Source organism: Rhyacophila brunnea, unplaced genomic scaffold, assembly GCF_057557595.1.
Source record: "Rhyacophila brunnea isolate RB1 unplaced genomic scaffold, BYU_Rbru_1.0 scaffold_11, whole genome shotgun sequence".
Lineage (NCBI taxonomy): Eukaryota > Metazoa > Arthropoda > Insecta > Trichoptera > Rhyacophilidae > Rhyacophila > Rhyacophila brunnea.
In genome coordinates this window covers 11,021,909-11,047,783 of record NW_028232763.1, presented here as the reverse complement: position 1 = coordinate 11,047,783, position 25,875 = coordinate 11,021,909, and the positions used below count along the sequence as shown (strand labels likewise).

Below are 25,875 nucleotides of genomic sequence, written 5' to 3'. Positions count from 1 at the left end.
GTGATTTTACCGAGGCTTTGACTGCGACTTGCTGTCATAGCGCCTCTTCTCCTCTAGAAGGGGATCTGCCGATCAGATCCTCACTCCTATTCTGTTAAAGAACTTTCCAAATCCATTCTTTTTTTTTTTGCTTCATACTTCTGGCATTCAATTGTCCAATCCTAATTTGATTTTTACTATCCATTTTGTTGCAGAACCTCCCCCAGAATTTCTCCTAAATGTCCTTCTTTGAAGTGTTTGTATACCAGCAGCACACTTATTTCGTAAATAATGATTAATTGATTTGGCAGACAACTTATTTTGGCCCATAAATATGTACATGGAATAACAATTCGATTTGACACTATTGTGAATATTGAAAATATTTTATTTATATTTTTGTCCGCTGAGTGAGGGCGCCACACGCTAACACTTGACATATCATTAAATACTCTTTATATTGTGATGAGTTTAGTTCTAAATTCGAACACCGGACGATTTATGATGGTACCTATACCTGCATATTTAAATCTACTGTAGGTAATAATTTCATAACTTACCTAATGTTTTATAACTTGTATGTAGTTTTTAGATCATTTGTATTATATATTTATACTAAGAATAAATTGTGAAATGTGTATGGGACCAGTATAAAGGTCCAAATATCTGAAGCACACATACGGAAAAAATATAAATAAGCTGTATTGGATGCACAGAATGGATTAATAAATAGAATTCAGATAAGCTATACCCCAATACACATTTTGAAGAAGGGTTTTGAATGTGAGTGTCCTACGAAAGTGAACCACACATTATATACGTGCAATAGTGTGTTTTGCAACCTTCAAATACACCAATATTGAATGAGCGTCAGTGCATAAACCGAGATCGGTTGTCAAAACGAAGGACAAGCTTAGAATAACGTATTGTTGACACGTGTTTAAGTTTTTCCCATATTCTTCCACACTCGACATCGGTTTCCTGTTACTCCACACCCTTGGGTATTTCAGTTCCCATTAAATGTGTTCCCTGGATGTGAGTTTTTAAATGGTATACAACATACTTACACAACTTCAATAATTCTTGACTTAGGTACCTACTTATATCAATAAATGCAATAATTCCCAAACATCATAATTCACTTAAATTCTGACACCATTCCAGTTATATTAATATAATTTCTTGGTTAATTTAACCCCAGTATGTACACCAAGGCAATACTGATTAACTACCTATTATTAAAGTTAATGCCGACTGTTCCAATGTTTTAGTAAATGTTAGAAGAGAATTTTTCAAATATACTTACCAATTAATAAACTTTCTTCATAAAAACCTATGATTTTAAAGTTGACATTGAATAAAAACTGAAGACTTTCCTTGGAGACAGACTATTGTAGCTTGATGATGGTGATACTAAGGACACCCGATATCAACTCACATGTTTGTCAAAAGTACAATATTATTTATAATTCTTCCACCCATAGTACATCATGTGTTTTAAAGGAAGTTTTAAATTCATTAATTTGATTAAAGTATTAAAAATATAATTTCTGTGTATTTTATTCCAGGTCCAAGGATGAAAAAGGGGCGATCGAAGGTTGGTAAGGCAAGTAGCGCCACCTCCAAAAAGCATGTGACAATATCCAACAAAACTACAGTTATCAAGGACTCGAACAAAAAGGAAGTTTTGGACATAGACGACGAAGAAGTGGGGTTCGGATCTTGGCTAAAATCGGGAGAGGGTGTTGAATGGATGAAAATATTTGTTATAGGAAATAGTATTACAGTATTCTTGACTATGACTTGGCCACATCTAAAAAGAGTATTTGAAATTATAAAAGAAATGATTTACGGAGAAGAAGAAGATAACTTGTATTAACATAATATTTTTTAAAGCATTTTATTGTGAAAAATAATACAATATTAAAATATACAAATTCAGCATTGTCTTGTATTTAGACAGATAAAATTTGAACAATATAATATAATATTTTACAGTTTATACTGTTTACAGCATAAATATACATTTATTAAAAAGTTAAACAAGGAATTATTACTCACTTACCATCAAATTTTGAAACATATTCTACTGAATGTATCTAAAAATTTGTTACAATTAAAAAAACCATCATGTTTGCTGGGATTCTCAAAGGTTTTCTATTTCTTGTTATTATCTACTGGTATAGTACAGGTGTTTGGAGACTTATCGATAAATATTTCCAAAATGAATTTGTTAGTTATCTAGAAACGGAATTTGAAAAGAATTCAAATTTAAATATAGATAAAGACAATTTGTTAAATGTTCCATCCCAACCACCAGAGAGTGTTAAAATTAATGAGCTACAAAGTTCCGCTACTACAATATATGATACAAAAGATTCAATAATTCTAAATAATGTCCAGGCAATAGAAAATGTTATTCATCTTGATACGAATATTGCGGATGTTAAAAGTGTGCAGTCGTCATCTATGACGGTACCCTCATACCAACCCGACTATGCTACATTAGAAGAATTCGATGACAGCATAATTTCACAAAGCCAAGTCTGCGAAGCTCCAACCGGCACACTTGAATCTCATCAATGTACAGGCCACTGATCCGCTTTTACTTTACATGCACCTTGGACTACCCATGCTGGAAAAAAATGACATACCTTCTTAACATTTTGGAGATATTCACTGAATCATCTGTCAAACAATAAGAAAACATAATTAGTGATATGATAGTGATAAAATATTTTGCTACAATAAATATTAAAGCAAGTGTTCATCCTAGTACTTCTCCATATTATTGAGTTGAAAATTGAAGAATAATATTACCTCAATACAGTAAGATACTGAACTTTGATTATGACATTTTTAGGAAATTGAATTTTATACTTGTTATAATACGTCATATAACTGAATTGAATGATAATAATTATTCTCATGTCTTAGTTATCTCGTATATGTCAAAGAGTAGTCAATAGTTAAACTTATATTTCAAAATATTAGTATTGTTGCTAACAGGAAACTTTAGATGTACCTAGCTGTAGAATTTAGCGAATGACATTTATCTGCACAATAGTGACATGTCTAAAAAAGTAAATTTTATAGGAGAGCAATATTAAGGTTTGGAATTATATATAACTCATTTCAACATATCATTTTTGTTCTCTCTATATAACCGAACGCTAGTGTCTCTAAAATATTGGTATATAGTAAAAGAATTGCATCAAAATCTTATTTTTGACTGATAGTGGACATGTCACTATTGTGCTGACAAAACTCGAATTACGTACTAATTTCAAAACCATACTGTATGAATATTGATTCACGAGATGAAGTTCAGATCGTTATTGAAATATATGTAGGTATATTCACAGATGTCACCATCAATTTAGTTACATATTTGAGCACCAGGTGACAGCGCCAAAACTATACATATTACCAATTAAATTAATTTCATTCCAATCAGTTTTACTTTATTCCATATTAATTGACAGTCAAAGAAGTAGCATCGACAATGCAATTCTTTTCAAATTTAATATCGCCCCTGTCGCGCGTGTCCTGGTGGTCCCTCAGATCCTAAGCTAATAACAAAGTAAATGTGCATCGTGTAAACTTAAAAAAATAATAAATTCAGTGAAAAACATGATTTTGAAAATCCACAGAAGAAATCCTAGAAAATTGGGCTGAGTGGAATGAATTACAAAACTCATATATTTCACTATTCAATTGAATGCTCATATTTATTGTGCTATCAATCAGTCTATGATTTATGCAAATTATACTTAGTAGTAACTAATATGCTATGTGAGATAAATCAAATTCTGCCAAATGAAATGCGACTTTGTAATTACTTAATTGAGATACTTAATTAAATGATATTGCTAAGTTAAATATGGTGTCCAATCATTGATGACATTATTTTGTAATAGATACTTAAGTATATTTCTGAGATTTCCAAAATTAATTAAACGTGTATTTGCAATTCTTAACAGTGTCTGTAAATTTCTTAAATCTTGTGTATATTCAGTATTCAATAAAAAAAAAACAGTATTCATTAAACCATAGTTTAAATATTAATCCTCTCCAATCTCATGATCGCTTCATATCATAATGCATACATACAATAGAAAAGGGATTGCCCAGCTCTAGCATAAAGCCCACCAGCATATTCACAAATTAATAAAAAAAATCTTATTTTAATATGATTGCTGTCAAAATCAAATATATAATTTATATCACGTATTGAACTCTCTCATTCAAGCATCTAATGTCACATTTTTTAAATTAGGAACATTATGAAGTAATAAAAAAATTGAACTGATAAAGCTTTTATTATGAAATATGTAAGTATCAAGCCGCGCATAGACACACCAAGTTGTACCGCAACTGGTGGATGCCACCAGTTGCATGTGAATGTATGACTAGTCAGATGGGTGCCTGTGCGATTCGTATCAGTTGTTTATGATGCCCTGCATACCCTTCCTATTCCACTGTGACTGTGCAATATTAGGCACTGTTCTAGAATTATTTTGGTTGAGGAACTGATTCACACAGCCAGTAACAGAGAGTGCTTTCATGAAATACTTACTCCATACATTATTAAAACCCAAACTCCAAATATGATAACTATTGCTGTTATTTGGGAAACTAGCGCCACTTATTGGTCTATAATCGTAACTAATATTTGTAAAAAGATGGTGCATCTGCATTTTAGAGAAATAAGATTAGTATGGATGTTCTAATACAAAAATAATATTTAAAATAAACTCAAAATATATAAGTAGGTACATGTTCTGAATTTTTTTTGGAATAAAGCCACGTTGACACGATCCGAGTACGATCAGAGTACACTAGGACCAAGCGCACTCGTACGAAACAGCTTCATACTAAGGACCGCGTACTACTACTCCGAGCTAGCTCGTATAGGAGTAATTAGTATGAAGCTGTCCCATACGAGTGCTCTAGGTCCGAGTGTACGCAAATCGTACTCGGATTGTGTCAACGCGGCTTAAGTACCTATGCTGAATATGCCAGACTGTTAAGTACTTGACATTACTATCTGTGTAGATACATACCCAAGTGGCGAGGGGGGTGGAGGTAGGCTGTTAAGATCCAACATAAATAATGCATACTAAACTTTGTCAGTCGTACTTACTTACATGCTTTCATTGAACTAAGAATATAAATTGCAGATGGTGTTGGTAAATTTTGGCCTGTTTGAACCAAACCATAATAGTGTGGACTACTCAACTATGGACGATTCAACAAAAATAGTGCACACTTTTTCAATTATACTCACTTGAATGTTTTCAATGAATTAACAATATATATTACAGATGGTGTTGGTTAGTTTTTTAAAATCCATTAAGCCCTACATACCAAACCATAATAGATCAAAATTATTCTTTTATCTATCAAATATTTATAAATTATGTTTGATCTAATGGCATAATTTTAGATATTTTTATAGACACCTAGACAAATATGTTGTACTATTATCTATCATGGCATAGTTTACACTGGGTTTAATAGATTTTTTATAACACGTATCTGCAATTTGCAGTCTTCGTTCAATGAAAACAAATACGTATGGCTGACAAAGTTTAGTGTGTACTACTTATGTCGGATCTTAACAGCCTACCTACATCCTTCGCCACTGATATATCCAAAATATACATGTTGACAACTATTTCGGTAAAAACTTCATGCAGAGACTTACTTATTCTACCAGGTAAATTTACTATTATTAAAGCTAAAGCTGGTAACTGTGCATACACCACAATCCCATATGAATAATGTATGGATATACAATTTTCCAGTATGTATGCAGTTCATAAATTTAACTTCTAGAATAGGGCCTCATTTGATTTATAAAGAAAACAAATTTCCAATCTGACAACTTCATGCAAGTATTAATTAATCATAAAACCATCATAAGCAACCGAGGAAATGGGGGTATGAAGTGACTGATTACCTAATCGTTATCACTAATGATATATACCAAATTATATACTTTTATCTTCTGATAAATTTGAGAAGAATCAATCATGGAGAAAAATAAAATTAACATTGCTCGGGGTATTAATAATGCACTGCTGACCTCCAAAGGCTCTATAAGCATAAACATTATGTAAATATAAATAATTAAGACCAAACATGTACGTGTGAGTATGTCAAGATGCAAATTTGTCCTACTTTTCTGTCATCACAAATCGTAAAAGTGACCAGGTCTCTATCCACTTCGTACACAAAACTGACAGCTCCCAAAACACACAAAATCAATGAATAATAATTGTATTTCACTTGTTTAAGGCAATCACGATACAGTTAAATGGAACACTGATCAAATATAATAAAAGTTTATAAACTTCGAAACAACTGTCAACGGAACGCACATTTTTAAAAACAAACTTGCTCTATGCTGCACCTGCAGTGCTGCCACATATTAAAAAAGACTTTAACTTAGTACCGACATTTCAATGATCCATTGGTGAGAAGTAATTCGGTTTTTTTATGGATCTCCTTGAAATTGTAGCACCTTTTTATGGTTCAAATGACATTTATAACAATTATTTGCCTTTGCCTCCTTGCCCAAACTTTTTGTCGATGCATGCCACAAAACAATAATAATTGAGGAGCAAACATTCAAAAAGTGATTTGTCACACATTTTGAAAAATGCCGTTTATTGTCAATTCTGATATCCATATTGAAATCTATGAAAGGAAACCAGAATCAGTGTTCAAAGAACGTTTTATCTTATAAAAATTAATCCTAAAAATGACACATTCAAGCAAACCATGATTTCTCCAGCACTCGATTTCAATCATACGATGTTTTGTCCTATTAACCAATTACAGCGTAGGTGCCTCCATATTGCATATATTGTGACTAATCACATTTTGCACGGAAACTGTGAACTGTTACTTCAGTGACAGTACCTATTGTTTAAGACGTTAATAAAATTTAATTTATCATAACAATTTACGACGCAAGACGATAGTAAGGACCATATTGATCTTGGCCAAGCCAATATTGGCTCTAAAAAAATATTTCTACTTGTGGGAAACGATCTGAAGAAAAAAATATATTTGATACCACATTTTTATACCTGGCCAGAAGAAAAAGCTAAGAAAGGTAGTCAAGAAATATCTTCAGCTTTGCTGCACCATTTAAGAAATATGGATTTCCAAGAGAAAAAATTACTTCGACTGTTTTGTGATGGTTGCATTGCACAAATGCTAAGAAAAAATCAAATTCTTTTGACACCGGAGGAATACCAAGAAGTGTATAAACGAATCGGCCCAGAAAATGTGCTGGGTGAAGACTGGAACATAGTGGACACTAAGTCCCTGAATAAACTGTATAAAGATTTCCCATGCATTAGTGATTTAAAACGATTATCATTAAAAGTAGAAATAACACCACGTGGCCAAAAACGTGTACCTACTGGTCAAAGGAAATACAAATTTTCATTATATTAGCGATAGCCCGGAAGAATACAGTTACTTGGTGAAGAAATGTATATCTTATTCACATTTGCAACGAGTGCAACCAGACACGTCGCCCTTATCACATTTCATAGCACAAGAGAAGAAAAATGATGTAAAAGTAATGTTTGGCGACTGGAAGAATATCGGAGATGGAGGACTTGAATGGTACAAAAAAATAATTTTTGATGAACCATCGGCCGATATAGAAGAGCAGGAGGTCATTATCTGACTGTATGGAGCCAGAACCTTTTACTATTTAACAATCTGTATATAATGTCTATCTGTATTTCTGGCACCCAACTCGAGCAAGTCAGCAGCTACGTCTATCTCGGACAGCAGGTGTCCATAGACGGAAGCATGCACGATGAAATTGCTCGAAGAACAAAGCTGGGATGGAGTGCTTTCGGACGTCTGAATAGTGTCTTCAAGAGTGACCTACCATTATGTCTTAAGCGTAGGGTGTTCAACCAATGTGTGCTACCCGTGCTCACATACGGCTGCGAGACGTGGACCCTCAACACGAGAGATGTCCAAAGGCTAAGAGTCACACAGCGAGGCATGGAGAGGTGCATGTTGGGCATCACGCGAAAGGACCGCAAGAGAAACGAATGGGTTAGGAAGCAGACAAGAGTACGCGATGTAATAGACGTTGCCAAACAGCTGAAATGGAGATGGGCGGGGCACATTGCTCGCCAAAAGGACGGCCGCTGGACAAATGCCGTCATCCAATGATACCCAAGGGGTACGAAACGGCCACAGGGTCGCCCTAAAAGCCGCTGGGTTGATGAACTGGTAAAGATCGGCGGAAATACGTGGCAGCGAACGACACAGGACCGAGAGAGTTGGAGAAAGCTTGGGGAGGCCTTCATCCAGCAGTGGATTGACCCCGGCTGATGATGATGATGATATAATAGTATACAAATACATACATATGCTCCCTAATAAATTTTATTAAAATAATATAATATGATATAAATGAAATGCCTTGATTTTCATTCAAATAGTGTTTTGTCCACAAGTTTCTTGCAAATTGTGTTGTCCAAATTTCAAATCAAAAAATGAACCACTTCCGCGAGTTTTAGATTATACAAAATACCAGGATTAAAATAATTCTTTCCTTAAACAGTTTTATAATAAAAAAAAAACCATTTTGAGTACATAGGCTAGGTTATTATACAATATTTTTTTCGTGATTATCTCAGCTCAACATCTGTGTGACAAATCACTTTTTGAATGTTTGCTCCTCAATTGTAGGTAGATATAACAAATCAATCGTATACCTAATCATAATTTTATTCTACCTAGGTACGTATTTGCAGAAAATATCAACTGAAATGCAACACGAAACTTTGTCAATATGTATACATCTAGGTATCTAGGTATTAAATGTTTTATCGGTATCATACAACAATGATGGGAAGTGGGTTGCCTTCTGGATGGGGTTGTAAAAAGTTTTAAAGCTTATTTTGAATAAGTATCGGAAAAAAATATTTTTTTTCTTCAAGATTTACATAATTTCGGGATTAAAAAAATACGCTAAATGTACCAAATTTTCGATATTTCTATACCTACTAAACGTATTGGTATGAAGTAGGTTTTATTATTTCGAAATAAAAGATAATTTGGGAAGCGGAGAAAACAAAAGAGGTAGGTACCTACCTACCTAGGTACCTAAAATGGGTACTATTGACATATATAAAAAGTGTCTCGGAATTTTCCAAATTCTACGTTATTTTTGTGAGCAACAAAAAACCTACATATTTTCAACAGCTTGCTGATAACAACGCGTACTATAATTTTTGACGAAATTCTATAATTTCTTGTACCGAGTACTATAATTCGATGACAAATAGATGGCAACACTGCCCCCATAGACTAAAATTAGATTATCTGTGGTCGAACCGTCCGAAGAAGACCGTCGTTTGTCTATGGCGATATACTGCACAAATTGTCAATTGGGTGATTGTTCTGTGATGTTACTTTAAATGATATTCCTGTTTTTAATTATTCATAAATCAAAATGTGGAAGTGTCACAAATGTGGAAAACCAGTGTTTTTCGGTAAATATTGGTCAAAAAATTTAATTTGCATTGTGTTCATAAGCTTATGCTAATTCTAGGATCACCATGTCCTACATGTTTTTTGTTATTTTATTTACCTGCAACTGTACTATGTTTACATGCTATATTATCCTGTATTATATTATATTTTCAAAGACTCTTTCTGTCTAAGAATAATTACGAATCTTATAATTTCATTCACCACCGGCTATGTATTTTATTTAATTTTACCGTTATCATACTTGTATATTCACACACCTTTATTTCTAATTTTAAGCCGAAAGAAAACAATCATTAGGATACGACTGGCATCCAGAATGTTTAAGATGTGAGGAATGTGGGAAAAGATTGAACCCGGGACAGCACGCCGAGGTATGTATGACTTGTTTACATGATTCATACTTAATTGTTATTCTTAGCCTTATTTTCCCTACTCATTTGACTATTTTAACTCGTGCAGATGTTTATATTTTTAACAGATTCTGCACCAATAAAGGATGTGTACCTATCTGGCTTAGATTAATGCAGCTTAATTGTATCTAAATTTGGTTGTGTACCAGCTTCTTTGTAATTAATTTCATGAAGAATAACATTGTTTTGGTATTTGTATCCCAGAAAAGAATGTGTGTTAAGTATATGTGGTATTTTAAATATTAGTAATCAAATGTAGTTAATAGAAGTGAGTTATATAGCTTTATGCTTATGTTACAACAACTTACTAAGAAGTTTTAATTAAATAGTAAAAATTTGAACAGCCAATCAATGTACCAATGAGAACTGCTAGTAAAACAGTAGCTGAGTAGGTTAGAAGCAAAAGGACTAATTGCATAATGAACATTTAGACATCTAAAAATATAGAAAGAATATGATAACAACTCTTAATTTGCCTGCTTAGAAACTGCAGTAACATAAGTGAACTCCAGAATGTACTTACTACAATAATAAAAAAGTACCAGGTCGCTGGTTTATTAAAATCTTAATCTCCCAACACACTTGACCAAAAACACATTATTCAATGTTTAGGTACGTACTTAAAATTTCGAATTTCACCAAATTAAGGCAATACATTTTTTCATAATTACTTCGAAATTGAACTGACTAATCTCTTCTATCGCATTGTATGTGCAGCTTACTGTGTATGAATATACCTATTTATGTTAAGAATAAGTTCGAATGCGCACTGGTTCGGGAAAAAAGTCCCGGGTTCCCAACCCGGCACGCTTCAGTCCCACTACACCACTAACTTTAACTGCAGTCGATAAAAAATATTTTATGATTAGGAATGAGTTTGCATATATTATTTTTGTTTTTTACATAACAAATGAATATTCGGTACGATGGTTTAATTACTAATGGGCAGTGTTTGTTGAAAGGCGTGACCTGTGTTCTTTCATTACTATAATTTTGTAGATGTATCGTGATTTAATCTTTAATTAAACGTCTGATGCTGATTGCTTCAAGGGATTGTGTAAGAAAGATAAATTATTAGATTTTTTTATTTATCACTATTGTGATTTCGGCGGGCACGAAGTTTTATCTGCAGGGCTCGCTTCTCCATAAAAGTGAATAAATAAATATATTTAAATCTTTCCTTTATAAACATCATGTAGGTATCAAAAACAACCTTTCAGTAGGTACCGTGGTTGTGTTATTTTGAAATAATATAATTATTAGTTTTGTTATACTGAAATATTTCATTGCTGCCTTCGAAGCACCTTCAGGGTCCACGAAAGGCCTGCGTATCCTAGTTGAGAAACATTCGTCTAGAGAAAGCTGGAACACAATAAAATCATGTAGAGCAGACTTAAATTTGGTATTGTTATTAAACCTTGTTAACACAAAATAAAGTAGGTAAGAAGTGCTAACAAAGGTGGGCAAGGCTTAGTTTTTAGATTTGATGACGCTAACCAAATTCGACATCCTTTTTCATTTTCCTGTCGCTATAACCCAATGTGGATCTTGGCCTCCTTCAACATCTACCTCCACTCAGGTCTGTCTAAATAAAGCCTAAAATTGTCCTCCGATTTGAGACGCATTAGGTAATTAAATCCATTTCGATAATATCCCTCCATCTTGTACGAGGTCGACCAGGTCTTCCTTTGCCTTCCGGCTTCCCGAATGTCAGTTTATTTGTCATGCGTAACTTGTCCATTCTATGTATACAGCTCAGCCATCTAAGCCGGCCCAATTTGCTGGACTGTACGACGTGTTAGCCACCGTACAAAGTGTACAGTTCGTAATTGTATCTTCGTCTCCACCCTGTGTGTAGGTAGATAATAAAAATGTCAATTTGACTTGTCACTTGAACTTGATCAACTATAATCGTATGCGATTATTCATTTTAGGTAATGTCATTAATATGTAAATTCCTAATTTCTCAAATAACAGTCAACAGACTTTTATTTTACTGCAAGTACTTTGCAATTTTCTTGTAATTCGGTATTATTTTACAACCACAATACATTCTCAGTATTGAATAATATGATCCACCACAAAGTGTCTCGAAATAAAACATGATAAGAGCATTACTAGTATTAACCACATCGCTTTAATTTTGGACTGTAAGTAATTCCCAATAAGCTGGCTGCCTTTTTTTTTCAATTGGCATTTTTGTTTCATGGAAGCCTTATAATCAACAATAATTCATATACAGTATAACCCCTATTTTACGTTTTTTAAGGGACTGAAGAAAAAAAACCTAATTGGAGGGAAAATGTAAATGGAAATTGGGTATTGAAAAAAAACGTATTATTAAAAAACAACATTCAATTAAAATTTTTATTGAATTTTTTTTTTATTTTTTACTAAAAAATCATGTAAGTATATTAGTTTGTTGCATTTTTGTTTTTTTGTTATGTAATTCTCTTTCGAGACTATATAAACATTTAAAAGTGTCATCTTGAATATCAGCAAAGCTTGTAAAGTAGGTTTTTAAACCCTCGATCAACCTCATTGCTTCTTATTTTGTTGGAATATCAACCTCTTCAATCATTGTCAAGCGCGCGTAACTCGTATATTTTGAATATTTCCGACGTAAATCGCGGGAAAGAAAAACGTAAATGCGGGTATTAAATGCACTGAAATACATCGGGACTGAAAAAATTACACGCAATTGCCGGGAAAACGTGAATTCCGGGCACGTAAAAACGAGGTTATACTGTAGCTGGTCTAATTGAATTATTTATGCAATTGAGGAGCAAGGTATTGTATTTTTGCAAAAACTGTGATAGCACTATTTCCACATGCATTTAAACATTTTGGTGTGGTTTTTTTATATACGTTTTAGCACGTGTAATTGTTCGATCTAAATGATTTTTGGTGACATGGTTTAAAAGGAATTGATAATTATTAACAAACTAGCAGTATCACTCGGCGCTGCCCAGGAGTAGAATGGTTTAATATTTGAAAATAAAAATTCTAAATAGGTAGAATGCATAGAGTGCAAAGAATTGAATTTAAAAAAGTAAAAAAATATATTTTTAGAGATTTTTATTTTTAACATAATATATTATATTTTTGTAAATGTATTGCATTTAAATATCTTAAAAAGTAGTACATATTCAATTTATTATTTTAAGGCTCTCCTATATACAATATTTGTGGCTTTTCCATTTGTTGCTAAAATATATAGATTTTTACTACTCCCCACTCTTGATGCCGCTACATACAATTGTCCGAGAGTGAAGCATTCGGATATAATGTGGCAGCACTGCGTCACCCTCGCCGTGCTGGTTCGGTTGACTCCCTCCATCTAACTTTGCCATTTGACCTCCGATCGAGCTGAAATAAATGCCAATATTTTTTCAATAAAAATGGGGTTTGCAGCATTAAATTCCGCGTTTCAAGTCACTGTACGCGGCGGCATTTTCCGCAAAAACCGTAAGACTGTCCCCGGGGTGCAACGGGTTGAATCTGAAATTCGAGACCCCCACCACGCACTCCGGCTCGTCGGCCTCCATCTACCCTCCAAATTTTGACGAAATCCAACTGCGCGTGTCGATTTGTATAAAGAAAAACCGACACGACGGTACAAACAAATATATTTTCGAAATTATAGTATAGATTAACAAAACCTCAGCAAAACATCCCAAATTGAATTCTATCCTGCTTAATTATAAATTTAACATAATATAATAGAAAATGAATTAAATATACATTAATACAAAGTGATATAATTACAAGGAACTACAGATACACCAATAAATAAATGACCAACTGAACTCTCTCCAGCAAGTGGAATATGTATATCAATAGTAAATAATATCAATTATAATAAATCAATAATTGATCATTTCAAAAAATAAAATGATAAACAGCTGTTGGCGACCCTTTTAATTAAATTGCCAAAAGTATTAGATCAATGCATTGACATCTATCATTGAACTATCTGGCTGGAAATCATAACTGTGTAAATTTAATCCAATACTGTGGTATATTGAATGTGGTTGAAAAAATAAATATATATTACAATAATGGAGTATATAATGTAAAAAAAAACCGTGTAAAAAGGGAGCTCAGTGTATACATATTATCATCATTGTATCTTGTGGAACTCATAAATTCCATTTTGGTAAAAAAATAGATTTTTATTAAATATGTTAATATTATGGAATATTTACCTCTGTGTAAGATTCTTGCACCCATAACACATATATTCATTTAAAAAATCAACTCATAAAAACCTTCTCTAAATCTAAATTTGCAAACCGGTAAATGGCAAGAATCGGCATTCTGAATAGAGGATTTGTTATATTTTGTTTTAATATTTTTAATTTCAAACTCAAAGTAGGTATCATCAACATTATTATGAAGACCATCATAACTAGGTATGGTGGATCTATCTCACGTAGGCAAATCCACATTTGCATTTCTACACTGCATCCTGCCTAGTAGAGCGTGGGTGAGCCTTCATAAGATAAATAAACTACACCTTAAATAGCAAGGAAACAATTTGACATAGAACACTAAAATAATAGAAGCTTCTTATCTTTTTGAATGTAATCTTCCTTTTTGTATTATAATATATGGTAGAAAGATGGCCATCGTGCGGCATCTTTACGAATCCCGGCTAAACACTTTCAATTTCAGCACAAAGGGGTTCCGTATTGTCACGTTCCTTGCTATGGGGCTCTTTTTGGACCTCAGCTCTTTGGCCATGGAACCCGCGTTGAATCTCACAAGAGTTTTGGACAGAAAGGAGTGGCCAAGCCCATCAGTCAAGTACCTAACCTTGAAAGGTCGCATTTAGAGTCAAAATTAAAGGTAGGTGAACACATGTGAAGTAAAAATTTGGTCATAATAATAATTAAATAAAAAAAATGATTTACGTACGTCAGATGCATACTATGCACATTTTGATCGATCCGTCATTATGGAGTATATACGGGAAAATTACCTGTGTCAGTTTGGTTGCCCAGTACTGTTTATGTGAATTGGAGTATGGACCTAAAAGATTGAGCAAATGGCTTACATCCATTTCTCGTAAAAACATAAATCTGTTAGCCCATATTATCTTAGGATCGAAAATGGTTATACCTACTGATACCATTTAGGGTCATGAAGTCATCAAATTTAATTGTTTATTTTATTTTATTGGTGGTAGCTGCAACATTATCATTTTCTATCCAATTAAGATGATGGTTTGATATATTTAATGTTCATCTAATTTTATATTACAGACACCTAATACATCATGTACTTTTGCTATCAAAAATTTAATTATGTTATCACAAGGTCGAAACGCAATTAAATGTAACAGTAGTTATATAAAATAATATACCTACATAATATAAAATAAGCTGATAATATTTTCAGACTTTCAATCAATATTTTGATGGGCGGAGTAGAGAAATAAGATCCCGCGAAGTGAACGGAAGACTGGTTTTGGAAGGTGCTCTAAGAATACACTGGGGAGTGAAAGGCGTCATTCACCTCAAAGAGAATGATGACCAGAGAACTGTTGTTACCGTCCGTAAAAGAAATTCTTGCAGGTATTCAATCGGTAAAGGAAGCAATGGCGATGTGGATAGTGATGGAAATAATCAGGTAATAATGTTTATTTGTTGTTGTATATTATTTATAAACTTATTTTAAATTTTCTTGTAATGAATAGATAAAACTGTACATCAACAGTGCTCCAAGCCAATGATGTGTTGGGCTGGTATTAATTAGAGTAATTAGACTAAAAGTTCTATGACAAAGGTCTTTTATCAAATGTTTTATAGCATTTCTTCTAAGATTATTATTATTTCATTATTTTATAAAATATGAAAGTGCAATATTTTATAAAGGATAAGTTAAAAAAATGTAAAATGAATTTATGTCAGCTTATAGGTTTGTGTTTCTTCCAGTCTTTCATTTCTATTTTGGTACAAATGCTCAATATTACATACATAATTATGTATTGATTTGTTTATCTGAAATTACTTTCCTCTTTTTTATTTTTTTTAAGTTTATAAGTTATAAGTTATATGTACCCAAATAGTTTGTAAGTAATACATATTTCGATTTCATGAAAATAACAATATCATTTTTGGTTTTTTCTAGGACTCACCTGAACATAATTGCAATGCGAGCGTCAACAGTTTTGACACGGGTATTTGCACCGATAGATTAGAAAAAATTAGCATCAGCGACGCAACCGCATCCAGGTGCAGCGAAGATAGCGGCAACCAATCACCGGGTAGTGTTTCTATTACCCCTACCCCTCCTCCATCACCTGCCATTGCATCGAAGGCTTCCTCGACGCTTCCGCCGAAGCTCGATTTCAAGCAAATGGACTGGGATGAACTGGATCAGCTGCTGCAAGTCGAGAGGAAGGTTGACGATTCGGACAAAATGTATCAAACTATGCCGACTTGTCTGCCTTCTCAATCGAGTGTTGATTCTTCAGAATCACTCTCTTTAAGCCACTCGGAGAGTCGTTCGTCAGAAAATTCAGCGGATCTAAGTCAATCCAGTAGTACAGATTCGCCACAAGAAAAATCTGAATTAGCTGTCTTGGATCTTCCGCTTGACTGTAGCGATGCAACACTTAAGCCTGTGGGTTTAAATAAAATTTCACCGTTAAGTCAATTGCATTTTGTCGATTTTGTTGATCCAGATGATGAGAATACTCTTAAACCGACGTCTGACGTTGATATATTGAAACTTTTGAATAGAAATGAATTTATGCCTCTCGATCCTGATGCCATGACCAGATCGTTCAACGATGGAACGATGAAAGCGAATTCGCCGATAGATCCAAAGAAGATAAACGATTCGATGAAATTGTACGCTGAGATGTCCAAAAGTGTAAATAGTAACGACGGCCTAGACTTCGCTGACAACTTCAGCGTGAACTGTGAGAATAGACTGGAGGAGGTTTCCTCGGAACACAATTCGTATTTCAATGATGACTACCCTCGCGGCACGCTGCGCCGCGTCCGCAACTATGAGGAGAAGATCTCCAAGGAGACCATGAACGCCAGAACGCCCAATCAGTTGCCTAAACTTGACACAAGTGCCTACAACAGAGCTATTTCAATGGACAATAGTTGGATAGGAGGATTAGATGATAGTAATAGCTCTAATTATGAATTAAGCAGATCGATATCCGGACCGGAGCAGTTTAACAGACATCTCACCGAGGTAAGAAATTCATCAATCCTAATTGATATGTTAAGGATAAGGAGGCTAAGTTTACATTACATACAGTAAATCCTCGACTTACGTGATTAATTCGTTTCGAAAATTTTCGTGTAAGTCTAAAACTTAAAATTATGCAATTTTTAAAATAATATGTTATGTACATAGTTCCAAAGGATAGGTGAAAATAAAAAGGACCTACATAAGTACATACATTTAAGAAAATAATCCTCTATTCCTCATTTTTTATGATTTCTGCTAGACTCTTTATTACGGTCTTTGTTTTTGAAACAATCCGTGGCTTGCAGTGAATGCGTGAGTATCAACACTATCATCATTTTTACACTTTGTGTCTTCAAAAAGACTCATGGCTTTCACCTTTATTAGTATAAGGCTTATTGGAATTTGTTGTTACTGTATATCTTCTATCCATATTGTAAATAATTTTTCAATGTCGAGGACTTACTGTATTTCAATTTATATCTAAACCGAACATTATCAGGAGTAAAAATGAATTAAAGATGGCAGTGTTGTTTGCGCATATGCATTACTGGTGTTGCCATCCTAGCAGTGTTGTCAATGAAATGTGAAAGATATGCCCAACTCATTACAATTTAAAAAAAGAAAGTTGAAAGCTAATAAAACAATGCAACTCAACTCTTATTCTGTACCTCAGAGGCAGACGGATGCAAGTGCCAAATACCCAATTGTTCAGGAGAGCCAAAAATTTTTTATTTTAAACGAATACTCATAACTTCTAAGAAAATATACATATAATGATCATTATTTTTTTTTATTCTAATTCAATTAAAGTACTTCTGGAATATGTAAGAAAGGAATAAATATAATACAATTTTATATCTAAAAAAAATAAAATAAAAAATGTAGTGTGGATTTGCATCCTTCTGCCTCTAAAAATATTTTGTTAAATGTGGATTTGTATCTTATTTACCTAGCCAAAATAAAAAAAATTATAGGTATAAATATAACAAAGCAAAACACATTTTTTTTTTTTAATTTTATTATGTCATCATCATCATCACCAGCCTGAATCTATTCACTGCTGGATGAAGGCCTCGCTAATCTCCAAGTTGATTCTACTTCTCTCGACCCTGTGCGTTGCGTTGCCAAGTTTTTCCGCAGAACTTTATCATTTCATCGATCCAGCAGCCTCTAGATTTACATTGCGGATGTTTTGTACCTCTTGGATACCACTGGATGAATAAATTTGTCCAACGATTGTTCTTTCTTCGACCTATGTGTCCAGCCCATTTCCATTTGAGGTTTTTAGCAAACTCTATCACATCATTAATCCTTGTCTGTTCCCTTATCCACTCATTCTTCTTTTTGTCTGTTTGCGTTATGCCCAGCATGCACCTTTCCATTCCACGTTGTGCTACTCTAAGTTTCTGGATCTCTTTTTTACTTAGGGTCCATGTTTCACACGCATGTGATTACGGAAAGTACACACTGGTTGAACACTTTGCACTTTAGGCACAGTGGGAGGTCATTTTTGAAGAAATTATTCAGGCGGCCAAAAGCACTTCAGCCTAGCTTTACTCAGCGAACAATTTCATCAAATATACATCCATCTATAGACACTTGTTGTGCCAGATAGATGTAGTTTTTCACCTGTTCGAGCTGAATGCCATTGATGAGGATCTCTTTTTGGCCCGCAAAGCAGTTGAACATGACTTTTTTCTTTGACACATTTATTTTCAAGCCTACTTTGTTGCTTACTCCAGCGAGTTCCTGCATTCTGCTTTGGAGGTCTTCTGAGTCTTGCAAACTTCTATTTATTGTCATCGGGAAAGCGCAGATGACTCGCGTATTCTCCATTTATGGGGGCCCGCGTCATTCCAGTCAAGTTTTCTAAATAAGTCTTCAAGTGTAGCTGTAAATAGTTTAGGTGAGATTGTATCACCTTGTCGGACTCCTTTGCTGATAGGAAATGCGCAATGGTTTATGGAGATGTTGTTGCGTTACTGTATATATTATTGAAAATATTTATATAGCGCCCAGGGATTCCTTGATTTCTGAGTGCATCGAGTATTGAAAATTTCTTTATGGAATCGAACCCTTTCTCATAGTCTATAAAACCCATGGATAGCGGCAGCTTGTATTCCTGTTACCGCTCTGATTTCTCTGATGACTTGGATATGGTCCATAGTGCTGTATCCTTCCCTAAAGCTCGTTCTCCTGGCTGGTTCTCGTCTAGTACATATTGGAGACGGTTTGAGAGAATTTTATCTTAGTGGATTATTGGATTTGCATCCTTCTGCCTCTAAGGTAGGTATGGCACTTGCATCTTTATTCTTTGGACTAGGACTTCCATCTCTCTGCCTCTAATAAATAAAGCCTTTAGTATGACGATTCTTAAAAAAAATCATTTTCCCCAAAAATGGAGTTGCATCCGTCTGCCTCTGAGGTACAGATATTATCATTGAATTACTGCTAAATTATATACAGTATGATATAACATAATAAATCATTCGCTTGTTATTTCAGGATAGCGCATCGGATAGTGAGTCGATAAACTATGCTCATCCTGTTGATGATGAGATAATCATTCCCAATGAGGGTTCCGTGGTTGTCAGGAGAGTCCATAATTCCCGCTCAGGGTCTACCGCTATTAAAAGGAGAACTGGGAAAAGAAGGTATGTAATCGTTTTTATTATTGGGTGATTTATGTTCCCATTTAATCGACATTTAAATGAAACTATCTTTAATGCCACTTGTTTTTGACTAAGTATCTATCTATATTATTGATTTAGTTCATTGGAAATGAAAAATCACTAATTTAATAAATTATGATACATCTTTGACCTTTCACTATCATTACATGATTGCCAAGTAATATTTATGAAACACATCAATAGAGAGAGATACGTTAAGCTATGGGTATGTCTTTTGCATAAAGACCTTTATTATGTAATTATGTACATAGTTAATCTGTAATCTTTTGGCTACTGTAGTTATATACATAGTTGATTATTCTGCTCTTTTGAAGTAAAAACTGCACATTAGGCAATTCTTCTTCTTCTTCCACGGCGCTACATCCCGGGGTGGGATTTGGCCTCCTCCACAACCGCTCTCCACTCACTCCGGTCTCTCGCCACACTTCTCCAGTTACCGGGTCTTACTATATGAAGCCAGTCCACTTCTACGGCGTCAGCCCATCTCTTTCTTGGACGGCCTCTGGGTCTCTTCCGTTGGGGTAGCCACTTTGTCATGATCCTTGGCGCTCTAACTTGAGGCATTCTCTCCACATGTCCCGCCCATCGTAGTCTTTGGGACTTACAGTATCTTATGATTGTTTGCTGTTCAATCAGCTCTTCCAACTCGTGGTTCATTTTTATTCTGTAGTTCCCATTTTCCAACGTGGGTCCAAAGATTTTGCGGAGTATTTTGCGCTCGAAGACAGCTAATTTGTTTTCCTCGTTTTGAGTTAAGCACCAAGTCTCAGCCATAAGTGACCACTGGCCTTATAATTGTTTTTTTTATTAGAAGTTTACTTCTTCGGCCTAGAATTTTCGACCCCACCAGTCGCTTGCAGGCATGCCAGCATTTATAGGGACAGCATTAGGAGATAAGGCGGATTTTTATCTCCTCTGCTGTCTTATTTTGGGTATTTAGGCTGGATCCGAGATACGTGAACTTGTACACCCCTTCATATGCATGCTGTCCTATGTCTATATTCTGCAGCGGTACCTGATCGCGTGTACTGACCATATATTTAGTTTTTGAACATTAGGCAATTAGAAGATACATAACATTCAATAAAATTTTTGACATAAAAATGGTACAAATGCATTCAATTGTAAAGTGGTGGATTACGACTTGGTTAAATTATAGTTATACTTCTTTTGGCGCGTTTGGGAAATCAGGATCAGAGGAGTGTATTTTTGGCGTGTGACATGTAACACATAATTTATTTTTTCACATGAAAAAAAACGCACTCATTTGAATTCGAACCACCTATTGTTCGGTTATCAGCCGAACGCACTACCTTTATGCCACGGTATGGTACTGTAATCGTGACGATTATACAGTATAATATTATAGTTTAGAATTGTTCCATTGCCTAGGCAGCGGATTTATTATTGTCGGCCATTTGTAATTCCTTACGTAAACAAACGATTAAACGTCACAGTGATAGTTGGTACTTTAAAAATAAATCAACGAGAAACCATTATATAATTTAGTAATATACCTAAGTTAAAGTGTATAAAAATAAACCAACGACATTCCAATAAGCGGTCCTTTTTCTTGAGTGTGTAATTTAACAAGATAATTAAGAGCTAGTCAAAGAATCTAGTTTATCACAAGTTTTGTTTTTGTTTTGTTACGCCAAAGAAGTATAACTTCTAACGCGCGTACATAAGTACACACACCGATTTTTTTTATGTATTAATTACAATAAAATAATATATTTAAATAGTACCGATGAAAGGCTTGAGACGGAGTCTCATTTAGCTACATGACTTGGTCAGAAGGTTGAATAGGGCGGGTTCCACTAATCAACAATTATAGCGGAGAAAAATGTTTATTGTAGATCAAGACAATTAGAGAATGATCAGGACTGGTTTCATCCTCTGAGAAGAACACTGCAGACACCAATTAAATACTAATTCGTTTTTAATGATACATTAAACAAAATCTTATTTTTACAAAAAATACTGTTTGGATGTCATATTGTGTAGAAGCTCAAGAAATGAAAATATAATTAATATTAAATTCTACAGGTTTTTAATATTAATTATATTTTCATTTCTTGTAAAATGGAATTCTACCAAGTAAATGCTAACTCAATTAATGTGTAGAAGCTCATTTTGAGAGAATGTTGATGAAATTGACATATTTCATTTGTTCTGCAGACAAAGGGCCGCTGCATTGAAAAGGAGATGTTCGATCAACGGTCACTTTTACAACCGAGAAACTTCCTTCTTCACACCACCTTACGGAAGTCTTATGTCAGTTTGGGTGACCTCTCTCGTTTCAACCGAAGAAGTGATCAACCTCATGCTGGATAAATATAAAGTCGACTCCAACGCACAGAGATTTGCGTTGTTTGTTGTGAGAGATAATGGAGGTTTGTATTCATGTATTTCAAGAGTCAATTAAGTACTACATTTTACTTACTGAAAAAAAAACACATCTTTTAGTCATGAATTCGGATAAGTTTCTCCATATATTATGTACATATTAATAATGATCTACTTGTTACCATACTGTTTTATGGTGGTACATTCTTGATCCGAATCAGCAAAGATACAATATACTTACAGTATCTACGATGCAAGACAAAGAAAACCGTGCATTTAGACCTTCAGGTATAAATAGGATCGTCAATAGGAGATTGATCATTTTCAATGAATTGGTTTTTTACCATAAAGATAATAAAGACTCATAATAATAATGACTTATCATTTCAGAGCAACGGAGACTGAGAGATGATGAATATCCTTTAGTGGTGCGAGTGACACTAGGTCCTCATGAAGAGATTTCAAAATTATTTTTGATGGATGCAGACAAGACTGGAGAGGTAAAAATTATTGATATCTTTCACTAATCAAACAAATTGTTTCAATGTAATATGGCAGTGGTTTTCAAACTTTTTATTTCTTGAATAATAAAATTTCTTAAAATATCGTCACTGTTCTGGCAGAAGACACTAATTCGAAAAAATGACATATTGAGTTAGTTATACCAAAATGTTCCTTATTTCAAACTTTATCGGCTGGAAACCTTCTTAATAAATAAACAGTTTTTATTGTAAAGTCATCCTTCTTACGATTACTTAATAAACTCACATGATAGACCATTTCAAACATTTTAACAACTTCAAAGTCAAATTACTCAAAACTAGTATTCTCCAGTTAGTGTGTTCTGCCAGAACAGAGACGATATATTATGTGTAGCCAATTGAAAATTTTCCTTCAGAATCGAGACCCTTTTAGTTTTTTGAACTGCTAATCATAAGTGGCTCTAGCAGAATCAGACATTTTTTTCTATGCACGGTATTTTTTGGGTATTTTATTGTATTGTTCAAAATTGCTACGTAAATATGGTACGTACTGATTTTGAAATACAGGACACAATGTTGGTTTTTTAAAGATAAACAAATCAAAAAGACAGCGATAAGGGAAGAGCAGGTTACATTTTGTTATCGCCTGAAGAGAAGGGCCACCTAACGATACAAAGTCATCATTGTGATCGTGTATCAGCTCATTGAATTAAAATTGTCTGGAATGATTATTTTTTCATAGTCTGCAGCGCTCCTAGGAATTGCTCACAGCACACAACCTGAATATCAAAGGGTAATCGAGAATATATTTTGTATGGAAATCGATAACACCATCTAGTTGCCAATAATGCACAGCGCAATGATCATTCAACAGTTTAGAATGGGAAATCTAATTTGTAATTTACATTAATATTGTCTACTAAAGCCCGGATAATATGACCAATTAGTGTGATACTCATCATGTACCTCCTTTCAACAGGAACTCTTCGCCACTGATACCTGTACAACTTCTCTTTTTCAGAGATTGCAAGCATATCTACATTTTATTACATATGTGGCTGTCATCGGATTCCTGTGACCCAGACAGATCTTAATTATAATATTATTTAATATTCATTTTTCACGTACAATCAGTCAGTACCTATATATAATATGATTTCGTAATGTTATAAAATAGCATTTCATAATCATTTCAACATATTATTCCATAATGTGCCGGTCAATAAATAGCGGGTCAGAATCGATTGGACATGTCACTCAATTACATGTTTCCGTTAAAGACACATCTCAAAGAAACGGCGTTACATATATGTATTATATTGTATCGATTGTAGCCTTGTAGTTATTTGAAACAGTAAATAAATCTCGCCTCCTCCATCATCACTAACAACTACTACCGTCTTTCATCTGCAATATCTATCCTTCGCTGAACCAGAATATGTACTAGGTACACGTCATACTAACTGTGAACTTCTGACCTTATGTTAGTTATGTACTGTTTTTCTCTTCTTCTTCGATGGTGCTACAGCTCAAGTTGAGCCCTGGCCTCCTCCACCGCCGTCCTCCAGCCGGAACGGTCCTCCGCACGTCTTTTCCAGTTCATGATTTTTAGCAGCTGGTTGGCATCTTTTGTAATGTTGTCACCCCATCGTGTGCGTGGCTTTCCCACTGGCCGTTTCCCCCCTGGGTTTCCTTCGAGGATCTTCTTCGGTATCCGTGACTCAAGCATGCGCTGGACATGGCCTGCCCAATTCAGCCTCTGGAGTTTTATGATGGTGGAGAGTTTTGAATCTTGGTATAAGCGGTATAGTTCCATGTTGTACCTAATTCTCCACTCCCCACCATCATTCATGGGTCCGTATATCCGCCTCAGGATCTTTCTCTCAAAGCAATCCACCATTTCAGCTGCTTTCACATTTAGCGTCCATGACTCGCACCCGTATGCAACGTTTGTTTTTTGTTACTGTTTTTCTCAGTTACTTATAAATGAATATGTTTATTTAATATGTATAGTCTTCACTGTTTGGAGACCGATATTCTCCACTCTTGACAATTTTCTTGTCATCCTGAAATTATTTTTTAACATTTTAAAACTCACTCACTTATATTGTTTCAGGTGTCATCAGAGATGGCTCAGTTTATAAATCTTTCGATTCATGAATGTGAAGCAATTCTACAAATGTATGGCAAGGAAGAACACAGGGAAGCTGCTAGAATCAAACACAGGTTGGCATATCTATATTTCAAACCAATTTTGGTTCCTAGAATATCTTAATAATTTATTCAAACAACCGCCGGGGCTAGTGTAGTGATTGTAAAGTACTGCGTGTACTCGCTCATTTCTTATGGCCGGCCTTGCATGTACGGATTTATAGAGCGGGTAACCGCGCTTATGGTGTGCATCCGGTTAAACAAAATGTACAGAATGATTAATTTTTGTATGGCTACTAATATAATGTAATTAGACATTAAATCGTTTTTCAACGACTTTAATTATTGATTTATCTTTTTTATTATTTCAGATATGTCGAACTGCGGCACCGTATCAAGCAGAGAATGGAAGATCTCAAAGTTCACCTGTAGATAAATGATTTTATGAATGATTGTTTTCAAGCAATAATGTATACATTACGAACCAACTTTTATTTTATAACGCGTTGATAGGTGCTTGAATTGTTTGTTTCAACAACAACCACAGAAACAAGCAATATTTCAAATTCTAGTAAACATTGTACACTATGAAATCATGGAAATTATTGATGGACTCCTTGAGCCCTTTGCACACGGACATTCGAGGCAGTCTCAACTTAATTTGAATTCAGAAAAGCCAGCGTAATCGCACAGACCCAATTTATTTCTTCGAATCAAACGTCATTCAACAAAAGTACCTATAGTATTTGTTTCTGCGGAAAAAATAAAGGTTAGATACTTTTTTAACAGCCTTAATATACCGATACAGTGTTTGAAATATATTTCTCAACCTCTCATACAAAAAAGATGTCAGCTAAAATGGAAGAGAAAATCATGCCATGCACCTTCCAAGTGTTAATGCTATTTTTTCAACCAATAATATCGTCACCGTTCAGGCAAAAGTCACCAACCCTGAAAATGGCAGTTTTGAGTTGAGTATGTCACATGAAGCGTAAAATTATGTTCTTTAAGATGCAAAAGTCACCACGGTACATTAGTTAGTAAAATGTA

At 34.3% G+C, this 25,875-nt stretch overlaps 2 protein-coding genes across 3 annotated transcripts in view; one reads left to right on the top strand and one right to left on the bottom strand.

The window, feature by feature from the left end:
- LOC147078360 (tyrosine-protein phosphatase non-receptor type 13-like) overlaps positions 1 to 6,377 on the bottom strand; it is a 555,499-nt gene extending 549,122 nt beyond the window's left edge. The window contains exons 1-2 of one of the 2 annotated variants that reach the window (XM_085958875.1): positions 6,166 to 6,377; positions 2,634 to 2,667 (exon numbers count right to left, since the gene is read on the bottom strand). In XM_085958875.1, the coding sequence (XP_085815001.1) occupies positions 2,634 to 2,644 (11 nt within the window). In that variant the 5' untranslated portion in view covers positions 2,645 to 2,667; positions 6,166 to 6,377. The other variant, XR_015071993.1, reaches the window with a different exon arrangement.
- Positions 6,378 to 9,331: 2,954 nt separating this feature from the next.
- On the top strand, positions 9,332 to 25,664 carry Rassf (Ras association family member). The gene is made up of 10 exons (XM_085958862.1): positions 9,332 to 9,521; positions 9,799 to 9,893; positions 14,610 to 14,783; positions 15,336 to 15,566; positions 16,068 to 17,150; positions 19,656 to 19,804; positions 22,025 to 22,239; positions 22,583 to 22,692; positions 24,791 to 24,900; positions 25,197 to 25,664. Exons 1-10 carry the CDS (start codon positions 9,482 to 9,484, stop codon positions 25,255 to 25,257), a joined length of 2,268 nt encoding a protein of 755 aa, XP_085814988.1. The 5' UTR covers positions 9,332 to 9,481; the 3' UTR covers positions 25,258 to 25,664.
- Positions 25,665 to 25,875: the final 211 nt, after the last annotated feature.

Bases quoted from the DNA above. Each gene is read 5' to 3' on its own strand.
- Rassf (XM_085958862.1), top strand. From the start codon at position 9,482: ATGTGGAAGTGTCACAAATGTGGAAAACCAGTGTTTTTCG. The intron at 9,894-14,609 runs GTATGTATGACT...TTTCAATTTCAG, and splicing joins ACCCGGGACAGCACGCCGAG to CACAAAGGGGTTCCGTATTG. The intron at 24,901-25,196 runs GTTGGCATATCT...TTATTATTTCAG, and splicing joins GCTGCTAGAATCAAACACAG to ATATGTCGAACTGCGGCACC.